The sequence below is a fragment of the Pipra filicauda genome, unplaced genomic scaffold, assembly GCF_003945595.2.
Source record: "Pipra filicauda isolate LSUMZ 115617 unplaced genomic scaffold, ASM394559v2 scaffold98_size3848907_pilon, whole genome shotgun sequence".
In the NCBI taxonomy this organism is placed as follows: Eukaryota; Metazoa; Chordata; class Aves; order Passeriformes; family Pipridae; genus Pipra; species Pipra filicauda.
The window spans coordinates 3,024,753-3,049,496 of record NW_024105186.1 but is presented as its reverse complement, the minus strand read 5'-3'; the positions used below and the strand labels follow the sequence as shown (position 1 = coordinate 3,049,496).

The following is a 24,744-nucleotide window of genomic DNA, read 5'->3' as shown; positions in this document are numbered from 1 at the left end:
AAAACTGGTAACATTATTTGTCTCCCTTCGTTCCTAAGGGAGGACATTTTGTCAGCTTCCAGGGAACATGTTCTTGTTTCACTGGCTGTGTGCACAAGCTGTGCAGCCTCAGCGGGCAGAGAACCTCATGCTGTGAGCTTCGGTGTTTTGGTACAGATTCAGTGTAGAAACACAGCCCTGTCACGTAGTGAGCAAAAAATAAATGCCAGGCTGCACAGGCTCATGTTTCTATAGGTAGATCCAATTTCTAGATAAAACAAGCCACTAACCTTACCTGCAGTGAAGCCCATCACAACTGTCTGGATTTCTGCCTCCCAAATGTGATCTGCAGACTGTGGTCATCATCAGATGATGCTACAGAAACAGCTGCTTAAAACCCTCTAAAGTAATGCATGGACAGAAACAACCAAGGAAGGAACAAAACGGAGAAAAACAAAAACAAACATTCAAAGTTAAGCTTAATTTTTATTTGGCATAAATAAAAATCACCGTGGCAATACTCTACAAAATGATCACTGGAATTTTTTGTTAGGTGGCCACAGGATTACAAGGAACATTGAAAAGTATTACAGTATGCTTTTAATATACAGTCCATCCAGAGTCAATTCTTTTTTATAATGCTTTTCTGCATTGCAGGCAAGGCTGAACAATTATAGAAGCAGATCAGAGAACTCCCCATGATGCTGTATATTGATTCAGAAATGAGATTTCAGGTAAGTGTGAGGATCCATTTGCACAGATCTGACTACAAGTTTGGGATCACTGCAGCATCTGATGTGTTCCTTTCTGCAGTATAGACCATATTATTGAATTAAATTAGCATATCAAAACTTCACATGACAACCAGAACATCACATTAACTGAAAGGTAAAAATATATCCAAAGTTTGCAACAATTAAAACATATTTTTCTTTCCCTTTTCCTGTTTCTCTGAGGGGCTTTTAAATAAGTTAAAATAAATCTATAGCAAATGATCAGTATGCTTAGTCCAAGTATTTTCTTTGCATATCAAAAAACCTAACAATTTTCCCTTCTGAAACCCTGCAGATACAAAAAAAAAAAAAATCTATTATTCATAGTAATATTTCATGTTATTACAAAGACTTTGATGTACTTCATTCCAGCCAATAAGTAACATAGAAGAACATGAACAATATGAGAACAGTAATGAGGATTTTGAAGTCAGTGTTTTATTTTGGCACACTTTCCAAGTAATAAATAAGCTTATCTTTCTATGTTACTACTTCATATTTAAAGTTCAAATTATATTTTTAGAAACCAACTTATGTTCCAACTTCGATACGTGTAGCAAATGTATTTGAAAAATGCATTGTATCAGATCTTTTGAGGTATATTAAAATAATTTTTGAAATGCAAATTTTCACTACTCATTGAGGTAAATTGGAAAAAAAGATGTAATAGAAATGACCAGGAAGGATTCAGGGCTAAGGAACAATCCTGAGTTCCCTATTAAGGCAAAAACATAAGCCACAATCAGGGATTTTGCCAGAAAATGAATTCATAAAACAATTGTCTTCCTTCAGATTTCCTTCAAATCAGTCTTCTCAAATCTCAGGGAAAAAGGCAGCTGTGAATGAAGAAGCAGAAGAACCCAACCTGTCTGTCCCTTACAGTCCTTACTAACCTCTCCCATCCTTTGAGAGTTCCACATCTTTTTCCACTCCAGTGCCTTTCCACAGGCAAATGTAACCACTGAACAACAATCACACAGGTCCACGTGTTATAAATACAATTACAGGATAGTGATACCCAAATTCCACTGAAGTCAGCATAATTTACAGTCAACCTATGCAGGAAGTGCAGAGGAAACCAATTCCCCAATCTCTCATACAAAACAGTTTGCTGAAAATATAAAGAAGTCTTCTCCTGGGAGAAAATCACTAAAGTAGAAAAAATGAAATGGACCTTCCTTGAATTTTATTTTGCCTCGGCTTCTTCATCCATGAATTCCACCAGTGGAGCGTGTCTGTTGGCCTGAGCACCTTCCTGGAAATTAACCTTTTTTATCACTCCTGCCTTTGGAGCCCGTATGGTGTGCTGCACAAAACAGAGCAAGAGTGAACCAGCAGGGAACCTGGTTTTTTTCCTTCTCTCTCTCTCCAGCAAATGCTAATATTACTCTTTGGTGCAATTAGAACTGAAAAACATTGAATTCCTTCCTCTGACACATTTATTTATTTATTTATTTATTTATTTAAAACCTTCTTTTAAAACATTATACTAGTCCATTTTCAAGTTTTCTCATGAATATTTGATAAGTATACTGGGGACAAAAAATGCTATATAATGTTATATTATGAAGTATGAACAGCTGAATGTTATTTTACTTCACTAACAGTTTTTGTTATTGTAATAAATACCAAGCAGAAATAATACAGTTTTAATCCAAAATGTTAATCATATAGCAGATTTGTTCCCTTAAGAGGAATCTGCAGATTTACTAAAGATATTTTTGTTTTCTGGCCAGGAGGGGTCTTTACTGAGCAGATATTTGGCAAAATCCAGATGAAATACAAATACAGCTACTAATGACAGTAAAACAGCATGTTTACATACCAACCCCAAACTGGTTTGCTTGTTATTGTACCAAGTTAGTTTTCCATTGTAGCTTTGTTTCTTGGTATTTTTCTACATAGGGTTAGTCTAGTATCAAAACATTTAATACCAGATAGTAAATCCTCACATCTAAGCCAAGACTCATGTAAATAATAATTTGCTTTTTAAATTTTACAATTTATATTTCAATAGCACTTAAAAAATAGCACCTCAGATAATGTCAGTCTGAGGTATCAGCTGGAGAGACAGAAACACATTTAGTATCCAACTGCAAAGGATTTGGGATCTAGGGTTTTTTTTGGTGCACAGTTGGTTTATTTCATGTAATTTTAGTATAATTTTAAAAAGGACATGATAAGGGAAAGGCAGATGTTCTCAACTAGCAACGTTAGTTCTGCTACCACAAACTGAGGTTTATTTTAAACTAATAGTCAAGTCAAATCAGTCAAGGCTAAAAAAACTGTAATTCAGTCAAACACTGTGACAAGATAAAATGGCCAAAGTGGTGGTCCACTGAATGCCATGTGGACAATTACACAAAATCTTGAGTGTACTCTTGGTAAAACTTTATGTAAATAACAAAGATTATACACAAAGAACCCTGTACATATTTACAAAGTCTCCATTAGCTAAATTTCTGTCTGAAGTAACTGCAGATATTCCATATGCTTGGATCAAATCAGTGAGCAAGAGATCCACCTGGACAGTCTTCTGCTAGAGAAGTCAAAGGAGAGGAGGGGAGAGAAGGCCTGACACAGCTCACCAAATGCATGCTAAAACAGCTGCAGAATACCATGGATTATATAATCATCATTTGTTAGCAAAATCACAGCAAATATAATCCTCTAAAATCTAGACAGACATGACACTCGTTTCATAGCAGATGAAGTGATACTGACATCTGCAAGCTACATCATACGTCAGTAATGCAACCGAAAATTATAAAATTCTGACCAGAATTTTATTTTCTCAGTAATTAAAACCTTTATATGTCACTTACCTCCATTTTCATAGCTATCATAACCATTAGAGGATCTCCAGTCTGAACCTTATCCCCTGCCTTCACAAACACCTAAATTCAAGAGAAAATTGGGGAAAAAAAAAATTATTCTTGTCTATGCCATTAACAATCATCAGCTGGATCTTGACTAGCTCAATCCACAGAGTGATTGTGGTTTTGCAAAACAGCCTCATATTATTTTTATTATTGCTGAATTGGTTATGAGAGTTCTCTAGATGACACTCAAGGGAAGTTGGAGCTACAGAGAGAGGTTCAGTGCCAGCTGCCAGGACAAGCAGGAAGACATTTACCTATCAAAGATGGAACACTAGAAGAGATGATGTATAATTTGACCCTTTCTGGCTTAAGCACTTCTATTTTGAGAAAGTGCAGGACCTCCTCCTGGAGCCACTCCCTAAAGTCTTTTAAAAAACAACACCCAGAAAGAAGATGGCAGAGCCACCTTGTTATTCAGCTATAACTGATTTAGAGTGTGTAGGAGATCCATGTTCAAGGTACTTGACTCTCTGAAAGGGTTCATGCTTTTTCATTGCTACCAGAATCCCTTAACCACTAAACTCTCAGGAAATCTCTTCTGTGGAAACTTTGTCACTGTACAGAGAAATACACAAGACTTGCTGAGCTAAAGAAAAAGAAAGAAACACTCAGCTTAACAAAAAGGCAATTCTGAGTATTTCCTTTTTTGCAAGTGCATCTCTTAACTCGCTCTTTTGTTAGATGAAATGAATCAAACAGTCTCTAACACTTCAGGGACCTTCAACTTAAAAAGTAATTAAGATGAAGAAAAAATTAGTTAAGCAGTAGCATTAGTTAAATATTCAGAACTTGCAGAGCTCTAGAGAAAGAAGACTGGAAGCCTTAAAAACTTTTGGGTGGCTGCTGAAAACTCAAGAGTAAACAAGGCTTTTTCCAATTAGAAGTCATACAGCACTGGCATTTCAGCCTCTGATTCTTTCCTGGCAGCACAGAAGCACCATTTCTGGAAGTGAACTTGGATATATACTGGAGAATTCACTTCCCACCCATGTTTTTATAATTACCTTTTCCACTGTGCCTGTCATGGGTGCTACAGCACCACTTTGCTCTCCCCCTGAGCTCACTGCAGACAAGTACTTGGGCACAGGGAGGCCAATCTGAGCACTGCCTTCCTACAGGGAGAAAATCCAGGACAGGTGAGTTAACAACATAAAATCCCACCACCAATACACGTTCTGACATTCAGGAATGAACAGATCCAGCCTTGTTCTGAGGGTGGCAGAGCCCTGGGGTCAGGGCAGCAGGAGGACTGTCAGCAGCTTTGCCAATGTCTGAGGCCTTAAACGTCAGGCTGCTGCTGCTAAGGGTCAGCAAGGAAGGAACTCCTTGTGGAAAAGCAGCTTCACATGGATCTTTTTGTACAAAACCCATCTTGTATCTCCCTTATTCACGCAGCAACAGTGCAGAAGGTTTTAGAAAATGTATAAAGGCAAAAGGGGCAGGCAGTTGCTGCAACAAAGAAGAGAGACATTGGCACCTTCCTTGCCAATGAAAGCTTCACAATTTACAATAACATGAATTCAGTGCTAATTCAGTAATAAATTCTCACTGTTATTCCAAATCCTTTAAGTGCTCTCACAATTGGTGCCCAGAGTTCCCCAAAGACTCATTCTCCCCCACACCCTACCCATACCCTAAAACTCCTGTGATTTCTTCTAAATCCCCCACCCCTGACTCCACTCTGATGTCACAGGAGAACTGAGCTTTGCCATTCCAGCACGAGTTCCTTAGTCCTCACCACTGGAGCAGCAAAGTTTTCACTGCATTCTGCAGAAAGTCTTAAGGGGCTCAGGGCTAGAGGTTAATTACTGAAACTAACACATAATAATTTACTTACTTTGATTACATTTTTATTGAGTTACTTTAGGGCCTTGCAATCTTTTGAACTGCATATAAAAATTTACCAGCCTAATAATGGAAATTAGGGTACATCTTCTTTCAAATGCCATTTGCATATATGCAACAGATATAATGCCATGGTAGCTCCTAATTCCATTCTTTTAATATTACCTGAAGTTATCTTTCCTCAGATCAGTATCAATTTATTTCTTGTCATATAATTTTAAAAAATGAAATTAAAATAACAGTTACAAGCACTTTCAAATAATTGTCAGTTTGAACTAATTGCTACTGTTCTATGACAAACTTAAATACCTGACAATTTTAATATTTTGTGTTCCCTCCTCCTAAGCCATCATTTGCAATTCACTTCATTGTATTTTATCTTTCTAAAAGTAATTTTCTCACTCATGGACCATAACCAGTGAACTTCTAATTAGACCTATAAATCCAGCAAGTATCAAAACATTACAGGTCAAAGTAAGAAACTGAAATTATGGTTCACATTCTCTTGCAATTTACATTCCTCATTTTCATGGATAGAATTCTGAAATTTTAAACTTGTGATAATAGAGAAAGGAACTTTACCGGAAAGAAGAGGTAAATGGTGTTGTCCAAAATGACCAATTTGGCCTTACACACTGTTCCATTTACTGAAGACCTCAAGTAAAGTGAATCACCTTCATTCAACATCTCTCCAGAAATCAGGAATGTTTTATCTTGAATCTGAAAGTTCAATGCTTTTATAAGGACAAAGGTTAACCCTTCATTACCAATAAACCAAAAGACAGCATTTGTGCACTCATAACCTGTGATTCTTCATAGACAATTTTGGAATTAAAAGAAAAAATATTTTTAAATCTTATGTATCCTTTATTTTTCAGTTAAGAGACTGTATTCTGTATCCAATACCAACAGCTCAGAAAATTGTTCCCCAGGACAATTTTTATCTTAAACAAAGATATACTGTTTCTCAATAAGAACAAAAACAACCCCAGAATTATCAGTTTAGTGATGCTACTAACATCCAATATTTTTGATTTGTTGTAGCATCTTGATTTCAAACGGAAAATCCATACTACTCAGCTGACATCACGTTCCACAATGCTTTCCAAAACACAGGTAACTTCCTCTGCCTTGGAAGCTTGCAATACAAGAACTACAACATATTCAGTAAACCTACAAAGGAGCAGAGCAGTAATGGAAACAGTGTCAGTTAGACACCAAAACTGCACAAGAAAGACCAGATGGAAAGGTCATTTATTTGTGACTAACCCTTCATCCACATCAGTGGAAACTGCACCTCTGCCACAACCTCAGCATATAAAGACTGCAAGAATACAAACATAAGTGCACTACATTTAACTGATATGTTTGCTTCTAAGTCTACCATCACCGAGCAAAGGATCAGAGACTTGCTGGTCTTTCAGGGTGGTAGGAGTAGAAATAAAACTCAGTTTTTATTAGGTAGTCACATACTGTTCTTCCACGGAAAACATGCATTGAAAAGATACTGTTGATCTGATACTTATCCCTCAGAGGAAAATCATTTGCTTGATGAGTATCCTGAGCAGGGGCACAAATTAGGGCAACACCCTTGGAAGCACTGAGTGCTTGCCAGATCCATGGCCCAGCAACCTGCTCTAATTGACTGGCCTCAGCACAGGTTTTGTAACACTGCAGAGGCAACGTCCTCCTCATAATCAGCTCCCAATTATGTTTCTCCATCCTTTATCTCCAGCTTCGCTCCATTTCTACCTCAACTCCTGTTCCTGCTTCTTCCCTAGGAGTCTACATTCTCCCCAGCTCCACTTCCCTCCACAAATGGCCCCCACATCCCTTCCAGCCTCTCTTTACTTTTGCTGACATGACTTACATGAGACAAACCTCGAGTGTAAGAGCTCTGCAGCATCACATATGTAACTAATACACCCAAAATAACCTGGGTATTACTGGAGGGATGTGGGTTCTCAGTCTTTGTATCCATAGAAATAAGGGTGTGAGTTACCCAAGATGCTGTTATACCCTCGAAAGCACAGTAGTTTTCTCATTATTTTTTTGGTAGGCTCATCTCTACACAGTCTAAGCAGTTCATAAATACTTATTCTCCCAGTTTCCCTTTTCTGAATATTGGGAACAAGAAGCTGAACTACAGAGAGACTGCATTCTCCAGATGCCTTCATTCTGGGTGACAAATCTGAGAGAAAAAACACCGGACTACAAGTGAACAAGAAGGATATTTAACACTCAGCAAAACACAACCCCCATAAGCCACACAACTGGAGACTATCACATGTGCACACACAAAATTATCTATGTTTAAAGCATCTTGAGCTGTATCCTATAGGAGCTCTACAGCACAAAGAAGACAATTCTGTGGGGTATCATTCAATTATCTGACCGGAAGATTCCTCATCCCATTTGGTAATCATGTCTCAATTTCCATCTTCAAAATAAAATAAATGTTATCCTACAGATAATGCTCTAGAAAGCTTTTATTTATCCCACAGGAGATCCATCTCATGCACGGAATAAAGCAGGAGTCCTGTGGAAAAAAATATCTTTTTAAATGCAGATTTAAATCTAACTTACTTACTTACTTTTAGGAAGACAAATTTAAGGAAGAGGAAAATGAAGAAAAAGATCTTTAAATACTGAAAATACGAACACTTTTCTTAGCCTTATTTTCAGAAGTATTTTAGTAGCTCTTCCATGCCAATCCACCATCTACCAAAGATAATTTCAGGCTAAAATAACAATCTACAGCAATGGCTGCAAGTAAGCCAAAAATAGAATCCTGTAACTGTAATCACCAAGCAATTTTAGTAACAGTTAATACTAAGATAAGTCTACAAGATACAGATTCTTTTATCTAATGAAATATCTGAAAAAATGGACTTGTACCTGCATTTTGTATGACCCATCTTGATTGTAACTTACAGCTACATCCACAACTGTTGAATAAAACAAATTATGTATATGTGAGTAGATTAATTACAGTATCTAAGAATGATGACATATACAAAATATTTAGTTTATGTTTCTTAATAAAAACAAGACCTACCACCACTAAGAAAAGAACAAGTATTTTCAGGTTAGCTTTGTAGACACTGCAGCTTTCATACTGAATTCGAGCCAATATGTTTTTCAAAGATGAGCACCTGAAGTTATGCTCTGAAATCTGTATTGCGTTATCTGGACAGAAAACCAGTTTGTGATGGGAAAAAGTTCTGAGCTCCTTCAGACCAAAATGAAGTGAAAAAAAAAAAGCCAATGGCACTTTTTAAAATGTCAACCTTATTCATTTAAATGATGAACAACAATGGTGTCATTTGAATTTGGTTTACATCTCCTCAAGATCTAACAGTGTGGATTAAGCATGAAATTCTGTGAATTCTCAGCTTAAATTGCACAGAACTCATCCTGGTTCTATTTGCTGTTTCTTAGTCTGAATTTTCAAGCATCAGTTGAAATAATTTTATCCATCAAGTGCCTCCCTTCCCTCCACACGCTTTCTTATTAACTTACTGTTTTCCCCATCCAGCAGAGACAGTTTTCTAGTATAACATATATTTATTCTTCTACCAGTGCTGGATGCAAATGGTGAGAATTTATCTAAAACACAAAATACACAGATATGTTACTTTCGTTCTACTTCAACAAAACACAATACTCAGAACTTACACCACTAAATCACTGTCCTACTGTTATTACCATCATACTTATAGTTTTACATTGCACATAAAAGATTGGGGAACCACTATAGTCACTGAGAGTGACAATTCCTCAGTCGTCAACACTGAATAAGCTGATGCTGTGTAACCTACAAAAACCACAATGCTGACAGCAGCACTAAGAAGGGGGCGTTGGCTGCTCTCCATGCACACATCCTTGAACAGGACAAGAATGTGTGGGAGTCCAGTTACACCACAGCAGATCCCAATTAACCCTTAGGTGAAGGTTCCATCAAACCCCACTGCCCCTCCCACCCTGAGCAGAGTCAATTTTACCTCTGAAGACCTTGGGCCAGCTGTAGGAACAGCACAGGCAGATGGTCACAGTTTGTGCTGGTCAAGAGCAAAGAGCGCAGTGTCACTGACTAGGAATCCCAAGGTCTTCCAGATAGTGCCTATCTGGAGTGCTGTGGGAAGTACTGTGTCCATTACACTGGGGATACATTCCATATCTGCCCCTTCACAAAATTTAGAGTCTTTGTAAATAGCTGAGAGAGGCCAGAATGCAGAACCCTGAGCAGGCGCAAAGTAGGTGAAAGAAAGAACATGCAAAGTAAGTAATTGCACATGAGCTCACAAAATAAAGCAAAAGAATGATCCTTACCCTCTGACTGATCTCTAAAAGCATCTGTTAGCATTTTTTCTTTCAGTATAAGCCCAAGAGCTGCCTGACACATAACTTCATGTGGAGTTGCCTTTTTGGTCGGAAATAGTTCATCATGGTGTTGGGGAATGAAATTAGTGTGCACATTTCCAGCCTCAAACTGTGGGTGTCCTGACAGGCTCAGTAAGAAATCAATATTAGTGCTTAATCCTACAATCTGTAAAGAAACAGAAGCATAGTGCAAACTGAAGTTATGAATGAGCATGCAGCTTTCTGCTCAAGTTATGTATAGGTAAGAAATGAGTATTTTTTTCAGATAGCACCATCGAAACAAACTTCAGCAATAAAATGTAATTCATTCAACTGGTCTGTTTTATTACCAGTTAAACCAATGACTCTAAAAAGAAAAAAAAAAAAATACACAACAAACCAAATAAAAAACTCGAAGAGCTGCCTTGCCAAAAGCACTCTGTTTTCTCAACACCACCTTTGTCCACTGTGAAGTTGAGGAAGATTTCCCAGCAACAGTAAAGGGAGGTAATTTAGGAAAAAACTCTACTGTTTTGAAAAAGCATGGTCTGAGTATTTAAAAGAACATTCCTAACTTGACAAGTGCTTCTTATGAAAAAATGAGTTACTATAGTGTCAGTATCCCATATTTGATCTTTTAATAGTAAAAAGTGGGAACAGGGACTTTTATAAATTTACTAGATACTCTCCATTTTCTGTACTGCAAAATACCTAAGCAAACAATATACTTATTTTAGAGAAATTAGTGAAACTGGTAACTATGTTATGCTGTCAATATGTACTGACAGATCTGCTAAGAAAAATAATTCTCTTGGGTTTTTCCAGAATTTATCTCTTTCCCTTGAAGTAATTTTCATTTGTAGCTAAAACAATAAGGGGCCCAATATTTTCAATACTTGACTCACATTCATGTTGTTGGTTTAAAAGTGTAAATTAATTCAGTCTCATGTCAAGTCAAACCTTCTGAATTCCGCTTTTGGAAAGATACAATACCTGTAGTTTTTATAGGGGGGAAAGGGAATGTTTCTTAAAAAGAATTGACAGCATATTTCTCCACATGTATAAGTCTACAAATTTAGTTATTTTTACATATCAGAAATTAGAGGCAAACACAAACACAAATTCCACTCTAAGTTTGAGAGAGCTCACACTATAATTGAAAATGTTGTTTAGCCTTACTCTTCTACAAAGTCTCAGGTGCATCATCCAGCTGAAGAGATCACAACCTTAAAAATCTCTGTGTAAAACTAGACTTCACACTTATTTCTACTCACACCATCTATAAAAACAGTTTGCAAATTAGGAAAAAAATACAACTTCTGCAAACAAATAATGAATTTGAAACGGTAGTGGCAATGCAGGCTCCCTCTTAGAAATTACTTTTGTTTTACTCTAGTATTTTATGCATACTTTGTTAGCTCCAGGTGTTCACAAAGTTAGCTCAAGATCTGAAATCATACTGGGCTCTTTCTACTTACATTATACTGGTGCAAACTGTATCTCAGCTTCCTCAGCGCCGCTTGCCGATCCTCAGCCCAGACAACCAGCTTTGCAATCATTGGGTCATAATGAACAGAAACCTCATCACCTAAAATATGGGAATGAAAGAAATGCTGTAACACTAAACCAAGTATTTCTGAAAGTTGGTAATGCAAGGTACTGGATACCACATGGCATCAAAGGGGAACACAATTCATGGCCACATTTCTCTAGAGATTAAAGTTCTTCGATGACATGATGTTGTGACCTGGCATTTCAATTTCAAGGACAACTTCAGTGCAGACTTTGTAGATATAACACTACTCAAATCCAGTTTTCTTTGTTGCAAGCAGAATGCAGGATTGATAAATTGTGAGGAGAATATAGGCAGCATGATCCAATGGACTTTACTATGGATATAGGTAAATAAAGAGGTAAATAAAATAGTCAGTGACTGACCAAAAATACATGGACAATTACAAGGAAGAATAATTCTGTACAGATTTGTCGTTATAGCAACACCCTGTCAGACTAACTTATTTAGGCCAAAGAGGGAAATGCTTACAAAGAAAACATTTTGATATTAATTATTTCTTATACATCACAGCCTTCAGTTTTACCTTGTCTGACTCCAGTCTCTATCCTGGTGAAACGATCTGCAGGAGGGGTGGATAAGTGCAACAACGGCCCAGCTCCTGGCATAAAGTTATTATTAGGGTCTTCAGCATATATTCTAGCTTCAAATGCATGGCCCTGGAGCAGGATCTCTTCCTGCTTTAGGGGAATCTTCTCTCCTGCTGCAACCTGAAAACAGCAGGATCAATATTCTGGAGTGCTGATGTATGAAATATTAAATATCTTTCTTCTAAACACGAACAACTAGAAAGCACATTAAAAAAAGCACAAGGAGAAAAAAATGGTAGGTCATAAAAGGCTAATTCTGAAGTCACTCCTTCCTTTTTTGTGGAAGCCACCAGTCAAAGGATTTTGAATTATTATTGTGTAAATTTACTGCCTAATATTTCAGACAGCTAAAACATAATGGAAAAAAACCAGTCGAATGTTTTTCCACTGGTTATGTCAAAAAATAAATTATTTAAGTTACAGCCTGGTCAACTAAGACAAGATTTTATTAGATAAAAATTGCTCAAAAAGCAGATGATAAAATGGGTTACTGGTAGCCAGCACTACCAGTACAAACTGTAAGGTCTCTAAATACACTTAAAAAAAATGGTTTTTTTCTCTACACAAGTGGGAGAAGACTTGGTTGAAATTCAGAGCATCTACACAATGCTCACATCAAATACAGCAATGTGAGATGTTCCTCTGGAGCAAAGGAAACTCTACCCTGGTAGCTGAACAGGAGATGAGGATCTGGAAACCCATCTGTTCTCTCACAGGCAGTATTACAGAGCACCATTCACCACTCAGGAGGAACCCTACATGTAAAAACAACTCACACTCACCCTAAGTTGCCATTCCACCAAGTCAGTGCCAGTGATCATCTCTGTAACTGGGTGCTCTACCTGCAGTCTGGTGTTCATCTCCATGAAGTAAAAATTATGTTGGGAGTCCATAATAAATTCCACTGTTCCTGAAGTATTTAGCAGAAGGACACTTCACCAAATAGTATCTATGACACTTAATTTAATTATGCCAGGAAAACACTATTATTTCCAAATCAGATAGACTGAATTTCATTAAATTCTATACAATTTATCTAAAAGGGTCACAAAATTGAGGCCTGAAAACAGAAGGGTTGTTTCCTTTTACATTTACGTGGCCTGTGCTGTTTAGCAGGCATTCTCCTCTACAATAAAAGCTGCATTTCATTAGCACTTTAAAATGTGCATCAGGACTCTCTAAAGTACTGTTAATACTTATAGACTGTGTAATTATTTTTTAAAAATAAGTAACCAAAGAAATTAGTGAGAAAACAAAGTCACAATTCTGGGAGGTTATTTTTCATCTGGGAAATGGTGTGGACTTTACACTGATTTGTGTTTTTCTTTTAAAGGCTTTAGTGTTTGCATACAAAGGATTATTCTTTGTACAAAGAAATTATTTTTTGAAGTTACTAACTCATAATGCTCAGTTTCCAACAGTCGAGTTGACTGAATTATTTGCTCTGAAATTTTTTCTTCCTTTTCTTCAGCTGCCACTGGTCTTGAGCTCAGGTATGCTAATTTAAATTTGTAATTACATCAGAACTAACTAAGTGATTACTTGCTTGAACCGCAAAAAACTTGAGGCATGTGTGTCATACTCAAACAGCCAGATGCCATTTGCTTGTGACTCCAACTCTCATTAAGTTAAAAGCCTCCACAGACTTACCTGCTCCCACGTAATTCACTGCTTTGGCTGCTTTGACAGCGGCTTCTCCAAGTCTCTTCCGAACCTCTGGATTAATTCCTGGCTGTAAATAATAATAATAGAAAAAATTATAAATTATTGTTAAGTCTGGTGATAATAAACCTAGTATATGTGAATATTTTGCAGTATTTAACAACTGTAGTGAAGACACCTATATAATTTTTCCTTGAGAATCCTTTTCCTAAAGAAAGTTCCTAAAGAACATTTTCTGCAGCAAAATTAAAACAGGTCTGAGAATTACAAATAAAGTGCTATCAACTAAATAAACTTGATGGGGAATTATTAATTACTTTAAAAATATGTCAGTTCATAGAAAATATTAAGAACTTTCTGCTCACCCCTGGTGCCTCTTCAATGATCTTCTGATGCCTCCTCTGCACGCTGCAGTCTCTTTCAAACAAATACACTGCATTGCCATGCTGGTCACCAAATACTTGGACTTCAACGTGCCTGTTCCATAAACGTAAATGTTTCAGTGTATCTCAAAAAAACCCCAATCCCGTGACAGATTTCACTCAAACAGACTTTGAACTTGTACATGGCCTTGTGTGCTCCAGTAGGACTTCTCAAAGGTTTAAGTGTCTGCCCTCAAATAAATGCTGAAAATATAGAAGTGAGGCTGCTATTATGCAAGATCTCAATTGTTTTAGGTTTCCTTGATGTCCCAAATGAAACAGGATTCTAAATGCCAACTACTGCATTGAAATCCTGTAAGTTGTGGGATAAACGAGGTACATATCCCATGGCTGCCTCCTCTTTATTAGTTATTATTATAAAAGTAAAACCACTTCACTGTTATTTGATAATGATGATTTCCCCCATCATTTACTGTGTAGCAATGCACAAGGGGCAGCAGCAGCCCTGGCTCAGCAATAACATTGTTTATTTCAACACACCATTTCAGAGGACAACTATTAGGTGGCAGAATTTTGTTCTATGTATAAAGCTAACAAAAATATGTCACCATTGTGACAATCCTCTGATACTGGCAAAAGAAATTCCCCAGGAATGAGATTTTTCTCGTGCCCATCTGACAGCATAAGGAGGCCCTCAGTTTCTTTAAAATAAATACTTTCTTTATAGTGATGCTTTAAGAAAAACAGATGTAAAGTGCAAGATTATCAAACAGACCTCTGCGAGAAGTTCTTTATAAAAAATAAATTAGCTCAGTTTCACAGGTCAGACATGAAATAAAAACTATCCCTTCTGTTTTAAATATCAAAATAAAGGAAGATTAAATAACTAGTTTAGGACACCTGAGGGCAGCAGAAACACCACGACAGCTTGACTCAGGTCTGTAGTTGAAGTATTATAAAGTGATTTTTTTTCCTACATGTAAATCAAGTTTAGAAAGCTCACGAACTGCCATGTCTCCCAAACAACTTTATTTTAATTCCTAGCATTCAAAACAAAGTCACTACAAAAAATTCAATACATTATAAAAAAATATGACCAAATTAACAACTGCCATAGTGCAAATAAAACATACAAGACCAATTTTCATCCTACTACTAAACCAGTTATGTTTGTTCAACCATAGAATAAACATTATAGTGTTTATATTGAAATATCTGTTTCTCACCTTGGATTATCTACAAATTTCTCAATCAGCATTGCATCATCATTGAAAGACTTCTTCGCTTCTCTCCTTGCTGATTCTAGTTGGTCCAGAAACTCCTTTTCTGAATGAGCAATTCTCATGCCCTAAAATACAGAAAAAAGCCTTTCTAAATGTCTGAAAATAGGGTACACAATGAAAATCGTTGTTGCACACAAACAGCAAGAAATGAGCTTAACTCTCTTCCCTCCTTTCTTAAACTTTACTAAAATTGTGTATCAGCTTCCAGTAATATAATCCTTCTAAGTCTCACTCAAAGTGCCATAAAAAGTGTGAAAAATAGATATATCATTTCATTGATATGGGTGAGTACAAAATTCAATTTTATTCTCAGATATAATAGGAATTTTCCAAGTTTGGTAAAGAAAAACTCGTTTATTACAAAACAAATATAGCTATTTTGAAAATAAAATTCTCTGCATGTCATTTTATAGACATTTCAGAGTAAAATCAGATTTAGACTGGGAGTTCACCACACATTAAAAAGCGTCTAGACAAAAATATTTAAATGGTATTTCTAATACCTTCTTATACAACATTTAAAACTGTTAACAAAAGAAGTAACAGAAGTTATCACAAAGTAACAATTTAAAGTTATCTAATTTCACACAAATCCATAGGACAACTTTTCTGCTTATGTGAATTGCTGGAGATCCATTGAAACAAACAAAACTCTCCCAGTTTATTCCAGCTACTTACCTTCTGCCTGACTGCACGACAAACGAAATGAGATTTCATAGAGCTAGATTGGACATCAATAATGAATTTTAACAAAAAGTACTTTTCCAGTTTCTTTGTTTTCAGATTTCTTTTAGAATATTCAGTTGCAGATACTGAGACATGATCACTTTATGGCATGTGATGAATGTGAAGATTAGTTCCTTACCTTTCCTCCACCCCCACGAACAGCTTTAATCATGACTGGGTATCCTATTTTCTTGGCATGTTCCTTTAGACACTCGTCTGATTGATCTTCCCCGTGATAACCTTCAACAACAGGAACGCCAGCAGCAGACATTATAGCTTTGGAAGTGCTTTGACAGAACAGTTTAATATTTAGAATGATAATAATATTTTTTTTTCTTACTTTAAGCTCCAAACCTGTGTATGTTCCCAATGCTAACTCTCTTCTTGAAAGCAGTTCCACAGTAGACCTCAACAGGACTACTTGCATAGGTGGGTTACATAGGATTGGACTGTAATTAATCACATGCTTCAAACAGGGATTTTTTTTTTCTCCAAGCCCTCCACATAAAAGCAGGAGTAAGTTTCAGTTCTACCGTTCTTTCCTGTCTTTTGACTCACATCGTAGAGGCCAAACCCTAAAATTTTCAAAATACAACACTGTATCCTGCCAAAACTACATCTGAAGTTGTACAAAGGCAAAACACTTTTCATGATACAGCTGGATTCACACCACACATCAAACGCTTGAGTGTAACAACTCTAACTTCAAATACACATGCAGAGCTCGTTAAATTACAGAGGTAATTTACACTTGCATTACAAAGTGATAAAAAATTAATTCTCTCAAATTACTATTATACAGCTCATGTGTTAGTAATAACCTCATTTCCACATTCTTGATTTATACTTCATACCCTAAAAGCATTTCTTTGATCTAAGTAACTAAGGTCCTCAGTGATGAACTAAACTTACATGGCCCATTTTACATGAGCCACAATAACCCCAACAATGTGGTGTTTCTTTTCCACTGCTCTTTTGACTAACATACAAAACATCCAATCTGACTGCTGAATGCCCCAGCTCTGGAAAAGCAGAATCATTACTTATTTAACTACTGAAATCCTAATGACTGAACAAGGTCGATTGTCTCTACGTCTATTGGAATCCCATATCTATAGACCTGGAGTTTATTCCTTTGAAGAAAGCCATAAAAATAATATACAGTGAAAACTGATAGAATAAAACAATTATGACACTGGTCGTTTGTTAACAAAATTAGCTTTTCCAAGCTGTAAATTGGATAACCACATAAATCAGAAATAGATACCTCTTAATACCCATATCTCTGATAGCAGATGAAGGTGGACCTATGAAGATGATTCCCTGTTGCTTGCACAGCTCTGCAAACTCTGTGTTTTCTGAGAGGAAACCATAACCTGGATGAACAGCCTAAAACAGAATAACGTTACCAGCCCATTTTTGTATCAGCTTAGCTCAGAAAACTCAGAAACTTCAGTAGTGTCAAGGAAACTCAAGATGGGTAAAAATAAAGAACTAAAGACATGAAAGTATGAGAAAACTGTAGGTCCTGATCTACTCACCTGTGCTGCTGAGACCTTGGCCACCTGCAGTATTTTCTCCATGGCCAAGTAGCTCTGCTGTGAGGGTGCTGGACCAATGCAATATGCTTCATCTGCCTGATTGAGAAGAAATACATAGGACACAGACTGTTTATTAGCAAATCTGAATTTTTTGAGATGATTATATTATTTATCAGACTGTTGGCACACAGCAGTTTAAATCACTGCCTCTCCTCATGAAAAGGCTCAACTGAGTGAAACAAATTCTGACTTTCTTCCCAAAATCAGAGTCCGTTCTCTAACCTCTGGCTGCTCTGGAGTTAGAGAGCCAAAATTTAATATCCCTTCCTGTATAGCTGTCAGGTGCTGAGACAGAGACCAGGCAAACTTTTCATCAGTTCAAGGAAAACTTGGCAGTAACTCTACAGAGGTGAAACTCAACTGCACCAGCACCCAAATCTGTTTTCACAGGGAACTTGTCAATGGCAAATACTGTTGTGAATGAACATAAGTCACAAGCACAATGAATATACTTCACCATTGCTACGTGCATGGAATTTCTGTCTGCTTCACTATAAACTGCCACAGACTTCACACCCATTTTCTTCGCTGTTCTCATCACTCTGCAGGCGATTTCTCCTCGGTTTGCGATGAGAATCTTCCCTATGCTGTGACCTCCTGTTTAAAGGGATGAACCACAGTAAGAAACAGATCCTTAAAAACATTCCTGGAAACACAGCAATTTTAAAATTATGACTTCTTTTTTCATTATTTATAGTGTTTATGCACTTCTTCCAACAATGAAGTTGTTTCACTCAAAACTTCATCCTAAAGCATTTCCATGCTACTTTTGGATTTTTTTCCTTAGAGTCCTTATGCAGAAGTACGTTTAAGCCTTTTTTTAAGAACTTCCTTTTTTAGAATCCAAGAAACATATTCTAACCCTAAAAAAACCACTTAAACATAAAAGCTGAGGCTTATATTTTTGCTGTGTATTCCCTGGACTAACTAAGAAACAATCAACACCTGTGTTGTGTCCCCCCCAGTAGAAGCAGTTGAAATTTTCTTGAAGAGCACTGTTCCCCATTCATACACAGTCACAAAGAAAGAACAAGGTATCAAGTTTTTTGTTGTTTGGGTTTTCTAAGCAGTGACTTACAAGCTCCTACAAAGTCTCAAAACAGCAACTACAACTTGATAAAAGTGTAAGGTCAGCACTGCCAGAGACTTCACAGTCAGAACTCAGTAGCTTAAAACTCACTAATTAAAATGGAGATAGATCTCTGAATTCTAAAATCTATCTTTTTCGTCAACATGACACCAGAATGAGTTTAAATCATCTTGCTAAATACTTTTACTCCTTCGTATTTTGTTTAAATACCATTATGCCTTAAAAAACAATTCTCACAGACTTTGCAACACTTGTATCAGCAGAGGAAAACATCGCAAAACCAAATAGTTTTCATTAAGTTCAGTTTACCTAAACAAGACAGCTAAAATTATTCAAAATGTTGTTTAAACATTAAAGATGATTTCTGCTAGGTTAGCTGCAGGCTACTTTTTTCAAGAACTACGAAGATATGAATATTTATTAAAAAATCCTACCGTTTTTCAGCAACTAATGTTCTAAAACTAATTGTAAAACCATCCACATCAAACAGCAATTTAACCTAGTAGCCAAAGAAATTAAATTTCATACCTATCGTTGAGGCCCATTTCACAAATCTTTGTACTTGGTTCCATTGCCTGTGCAATTATAAACACACAGAAGTGTTACAAACGCATATGAAGAAGTGACAACTGAGCTACTTTTATTTTCAGGTGAGAGAACAACAGCACTGAAATAGCTCTGAAGCTTTTGATACATCTGTTTACGTATTCAGGTACAACAAGGAAAGTTGTACAAACTTCACCAGATGGCTCCTCAAGTGCTTTCATTTAGATACAATAAAAATTATCCCCTTACTTTTTTAGCAGCATTAAAACAGAAATAGTCAAGTTTTTTGTTTTTTTTCTTTAAAAAAAGTCTTTTAGTGGACAGAACAGCCAACATCTGGCATTTATCAGAGAGGCCAACTTAAAGTATTTGGGAAAGAAGATGTGGACAACCACAAAATAGAAACGCTTAAAACGGCAATTTTTCTATGGAGAAAAAGTGCAAGAGAAAGAATGTGAAGGCAGCCAGAAAGAAAAGCTGTGGAGACTTTCAGAAACCTAAACCTCAAACGACTAATACTAACAAAAAGCGGTAGCCAAGGTGAGGTGGCTGGATGAAACTGTGAAAGCAGTTAATTAGTACATAAATCAACTCTTCGGGATCAAGTCCAGACAATTCTGAAGCTCTGTCGGAGCAAAAAGGCACCACACAACTAAACCTCAGTTTTAGTAACGAGAGAGGGATTTTTGCGCACTCCCCAAACTTCTCACTTCCCCAGCCTGTACCACGCAGGTGTCGCAGGTGAGCACAGGCTGCGGACAGACCCCCGAGGCCGGGGCAGCTTCGCGGGACCCGCGGCAGCTGCGACAGCGATCCCTTCAACCGCGGGGGCGCTTCTTCGCTCCTCCTTCCCACAGAGCAGCCCGGGGCGCCGCTGTCCCCCCACACGCCCAGCAGAGCCCCCTTCCCTTCCTCCCCGAGCAGTCTAGTTCGGGGCTCGCTGTGGGCGGCTCCCGCCCCTCCTGCCCCTGGCCCGGCCCGGCCCGGCCCGGCCCGGCACAGCCGCCCCCGGCCCGCACTCACAGCCGCCTCAGCGCCCCGAGGCCGCCGCGGCCCCGCTCGACCGCCGCCGCCAGCGCCATGTTGTGGGCGGGGGGTGTGTGCGGCCCTGCCCGGCCCGCAGTGGCTGCGCGGCGGGGGCGGGTCGCGGCGGGCGGGGACCGGGGAGAGCCCTGAGGGGCAACGGGGTTTGTCACGGGGATCCGAGCGCTCCCGGTGCCCGCTCCGGGACAGCGGGGAAATGGCGCGGTTGGATGACGCCGAGAAAGTGGCCGCTCAAACAGCAGACAGCATAAATTTCCTATAAATGCGAAGCGATGCGCGCCGCCCAAGGACTGCCGAGTTTCTGGGCGCGCGGGCTCTGGGCTGAGCGCGCTCCGTCGGGAATGACATCCGGGGTTGTGATGGAATAGCGACACGTGAACGTGAGGGTTGTTGGGAAGGGCACGGGAATCCGAGCGTACCCCGAGGTCCCTGTGCTCAGGTCCAGATCCCTGGATCAGAACTGCGCCGTGTAGATGAAGCAGGTCACGGAGCGGTGGGATCAGCACGTTCCGCCTGCTCATGGACACAAAGCCGGCCGGGTCCGTTCTGCTCCCTCAGGCATCGGAGCTTTGCAGCTCGTAGATTTGAGTGGGAAGGGACATCAAAGATCATGCAGTTCCGACCCCCTGCCATGGGCAGGAATACCTTCCACTATTCCAGGTTGCTGAGAGCCCCATCCATCCTGGCCTTGGACACTTCCAGGGATGGGGCATCCACAGCTTCTCTGGGCAACCTGGGCCAGTGCCTCGCCACCCTCACAGGGAAGAATTTCTTCCCAGTATCTGTTAGTTTAAGGCCCAGCTCACCCCACTGCAGGGCCTTGCTACACCTGGCCCAGTGCAGTCAAAATAAGTATTTCTAGTTGTTGTTTACAAACGGTGAAGCAGCCGTGCTTTTTCACCAAAGGAATACACAAGCTATTAATTGCAACAGCTGCAGCGTTTAACATGTCTTATGTGTTCTGTACTCTGAAGCGTTAACAAAGCTTTTTACATAAGAAGCATTCTTCATATGCAAGCAATCTCTGCTTGTTCCACTGTTGCTATTTTTAATTTGCCATGGTGACCCCTCACACCAGGGACTGGGTGGTTCAAGTAGGTTAAACAGACACCAGATCAGCTTGGGGAAATTGTACAGTCCTTTGGCCCTGACTACAAGGGGTGGTGGGCTCAGCACTTGCTCTAAGGATAAGATTTTAAAAGCGAAATTATTAAGTGATGCTTCCACTTTTCCATAATTCATTCACTTCAATCTTTTTCACATAAAGTAAATCCTACTTTACTCTTTTGAAACCCAGATTTTTAAAGTTGCATGTTTAATTTATCTCTAAACACAAGATGGCAGTATTTTATGTAGTTTAACTATTGAATACTGGGAAGAGCTATAGATATTTTATAATACCTAAATCAGAGATGGTGGAGGAGTTGACGCTTTTAACAGAACTAATGGAAATTACAAATTCATTTATATTGCAAATCTGCTCGTGGAAGGCATTCTGCAAGCATGGCTTTTAGGGCTTGCAAAGTCTAGTGGAATCACCAGATTGTACATGCAGGTGTTTGAAAATGCAGTGTAATAACACTGAAATGGAAAAATAATAATTTTCTCACTGACACCAGTAATATGTTTAACGTGCACATACACAGACAGAAGCACTGTGATGAGCCTAGTGATGCATGTAGGTTGGATGGACAACATTTTAAATTTTATTCTGGAAGTCTGGCGTATTTTGAATGCTGCTTTGATTACTAATATGAGTAGTTTTCTCATTATCATTTTCTCCCATGAGCAAATTGTGTAAACCATAATTTGAAATATGAAATCATTTTCCTTGAGCAGATGAAAAAAATGTCATTCCATAGCAAAATAGATGAGGTTAAACTTTGGCTGGACTCATGATGCATAATCTTCAAAAAATTTTGTGGTATAGGAAAGCCCCAGCAAACCTGAGATTCAAAACCAAGATCTGTGTGTCTAATAAACACAGATATTCTTCCTCAGATTGAACACTTTAGTTTTTCCCAACAGCCATTTATTTTGGTTTTGCACGTTGGAAATGCAACTTACTCTTTTTTAAAATTGTGAAGAAAAAGGTAAGTAAGAAACTGAGCCAATTAGATTATAATTTAATAAAGTACTTGGGATCTTCCCACTTCATAGGCAATAACACTTGCAGAAAAAGAGAAATGTAGGTTTTGTGATATTTTGTGGCTGGCTGGGAAAGCCCAGACACCCATGAAAGCCCAGGAGTGTTATGTTGCTGTGGCTGATAACTTCAGACACACGTGCCCCTGCCTTGTTAGCGTGCAATTCTGATGGTTGTGGGAAAGAAAGTGTAGCCTGCAAGTGTCTTGTCACCTTAGTCATGAAGAGTTAACTCCTTAGAAATCTTTCTCTCCTCACTCTTGTTTTGTTGCTCAAATAAATACTCCTTATATTTTCTTCTAGACACTCTGATGTAAAGGTTTCTTCAATGAATTCCAAATCTTTGTGCTTCTTGCACAAGATGGGGGCTTTTTGCCTTCAAACTAAAAATGGTTGACTCTTTCTTCATCTATCACTAAACTTTGCCAAGAAAGAGAATTTTGAGACATCTAGCAGCCCTTGAGGGTCTGCTTCACACGCTCCAGTGTCCAGCTTCTAAAACTGACACGAATAAGAAAGGAACCTTGTCCACTAAAGAGTTGTAAGCCTGGCACCAAATTTATTATTGTACCAGACCAAGCAAGTGCCAGAGAGCAGAGCAAACTGCCCCTGATCCCCAGGCAGCCCTGCTTTTCTGCTGAGGGACAAATCAAGGGACTTGTGAAGTTTTCAACCTCTGACCTGTAGCCATAAGTTGTCTATCATGGGGGGATGTGCACTGACATCAGAAATGAGCAGTGAAACATAATTCTGATATTTTATCACTGGGGGAAGTTACGGTCCCTTTGCTGCCCTCACTGGCACTTCTCCAACAGCCGAGTTCCTCCATCAGCTGCCAGCAGCAGAGATGGGGTTTTCTCCCCCATCTTTACCACATCTTCTGCTTTCCTGCAGTCCATCTACAACCTTTGCTTCTTTAGCCATGAAGAGCACGACATGTGAGACTCACTCAGCCATTTCAGAGCCTTACCTTGCTCACCACTGACAAGGCATTGTCCTTGTCCACCCTTCTCTCTCCCAGCCAGCCCAGCTCTAGGATGTGACCCCCCCCCAACAACAGCCTTAGAGGCATTACAGGAACCTGCACCCCAAACAGGCTCTGGCTGCAGTTGCTCACCAAATGTAGATCTAGAGAGATTTGGTTTGAAGTTCCTCTGAAAAATATTTAAAGATGAAGCTGAAAAAATTTTGAGTGCCCCCTTTTATTGAGAAGTTTACCTCGTGCAGTTATGATATTTTAGGCTGCCTGTTGATATGACAATCAGCAAAATCTCAGCAAAGTCACAAAGAATCATAGACTGGTTTGGGTTGGAAAAGACCTTTAAGGATGATCTTGTCCAGCCTGCCTCCTTTGGGAAATTCCTTCTACCGTGATAGTGGCTGCTGAGTTCTCAAGTTTATCTATGGTATTTTCCAAGCTATTTATTTCCTCCAGTTTCCATAAGTGCATGCTGAAAGGATGCATTCTCCTCAAAAGACTCTTACCATAATTCATAAGATTATTATTTGTGAAAACAGTTTAAACGTGAAGTAACAAGCATCCATTTCATTTTGCTGTAAGTTGTAGTCTGTGTTTACTGGATCAATAGGAAAGCAGAGATCTGGTTGTATAAAGAAACAGTGAATTCAGCTTCTCTAGAAGTTGTGAGGAGATTAACAGAAAATCATGTAATATTTTCAATGCCTTTTTTTTTTAATAATGCTGATAAAACAATTATAGAAATGTCAAAGGAGCTGCCCAAGCTACAGAAGAAATAATCATCAAAGTTATGGTTAGGATATAAGCATAACTGTGTCTGTGGTTTGTGACCAGAGCTCATAGGATCCTCCCTGTTTGTTAGCTTGTGCTTGTATTTTAAACAGTTCAAGTGAAACAGCACTCAAAAGATAAATTAATTCCACAGCAATGCACGCTCTAATGACTAAATACAACCTTTATTATAGAAACACCAGTAATAGAAAAATAAAGAGCATATCTTACTTCTCATATCAAGTTATTTTTAGCAACCATACATTATAGCAAGCTAAAAGTGATCAACCAAACCACCTTCAGACACTCCAGATGCTGATCTACATCTCCCTTCCTCTTTCAGCTGAATTAACAGCTGTTCCCTCACTTGGACTTGTCCATCAGAGAACAAAAAGGACTGAAAGAAATTAAACCTTGCTTTATAAACTCCTTGGAGATTTGGCTAAGTATGACATCGTCATGCTGATGGGATGTCCTTGTGTCTGCCTTGGGAGTTGGGATGGGATGTTG

At 38.5% G+C, this 24,744-nt stretch overlaps 1 protein-coding gene across 2 annotated transcripts; it reads right to left on the bottom strand.

The window, feature by feature from the left end:
- Positions 1-445: 445 nt before the first annotated feature.
- MCCC1 (methylcrotonoyl-CoA carboxylase 1) lies at positions 446-20,648 on the bottom strand. 2 transcript variants are annotated; one of them, XM_027712865.2, is made up of 19 exons: positions 20,319-20,648; positions 19,278-19,324; positions 18,117-18,256; positions 17,600-17,695; positions 17,326-17,447; positions 16,198-16,345; positions 15,276-15,397; positions 14,032-14,143; positions 13,655-13,736; positions 12,787-12,914; positions 11,941-12,124; positions 11,320-11,429; positions 9,812-10,028; positions 9,002-9,088; positions 8,378-8,427; positions 6,062-6,199; positions 4,639-4,746; positions 3,578-3,649; positions 446-2,058 (listed from the first exon to the last, which is right to left on the bottom strand). In XM_027712865.2, the coding sequence occupies exons 1-19, from the start codon at positions 20,375-20,377 to the stop codon at positions 1,939-1,941; spliced, it is 2,142 nt and encodes a 713-aa protein (XP_027568666.2). In that variant the 5' UTR covers positions 20,378-20,648; the 3' UTR covers positions 446-1,938. The 2 variants fall into 2 exon arrangements, with proteins under 2 accessions (XP_027568666.2, XP_039233954.1); XM_039378020.1 differs by lacking the exons at positions 19,278-19,324; positions 20,319-20,648 and having other exon boundaries at positions 17,600-17,691; positions 18,117-18,143.
- Positions 20,649-24,744: the final 4,096 nt, after the last annotated feature.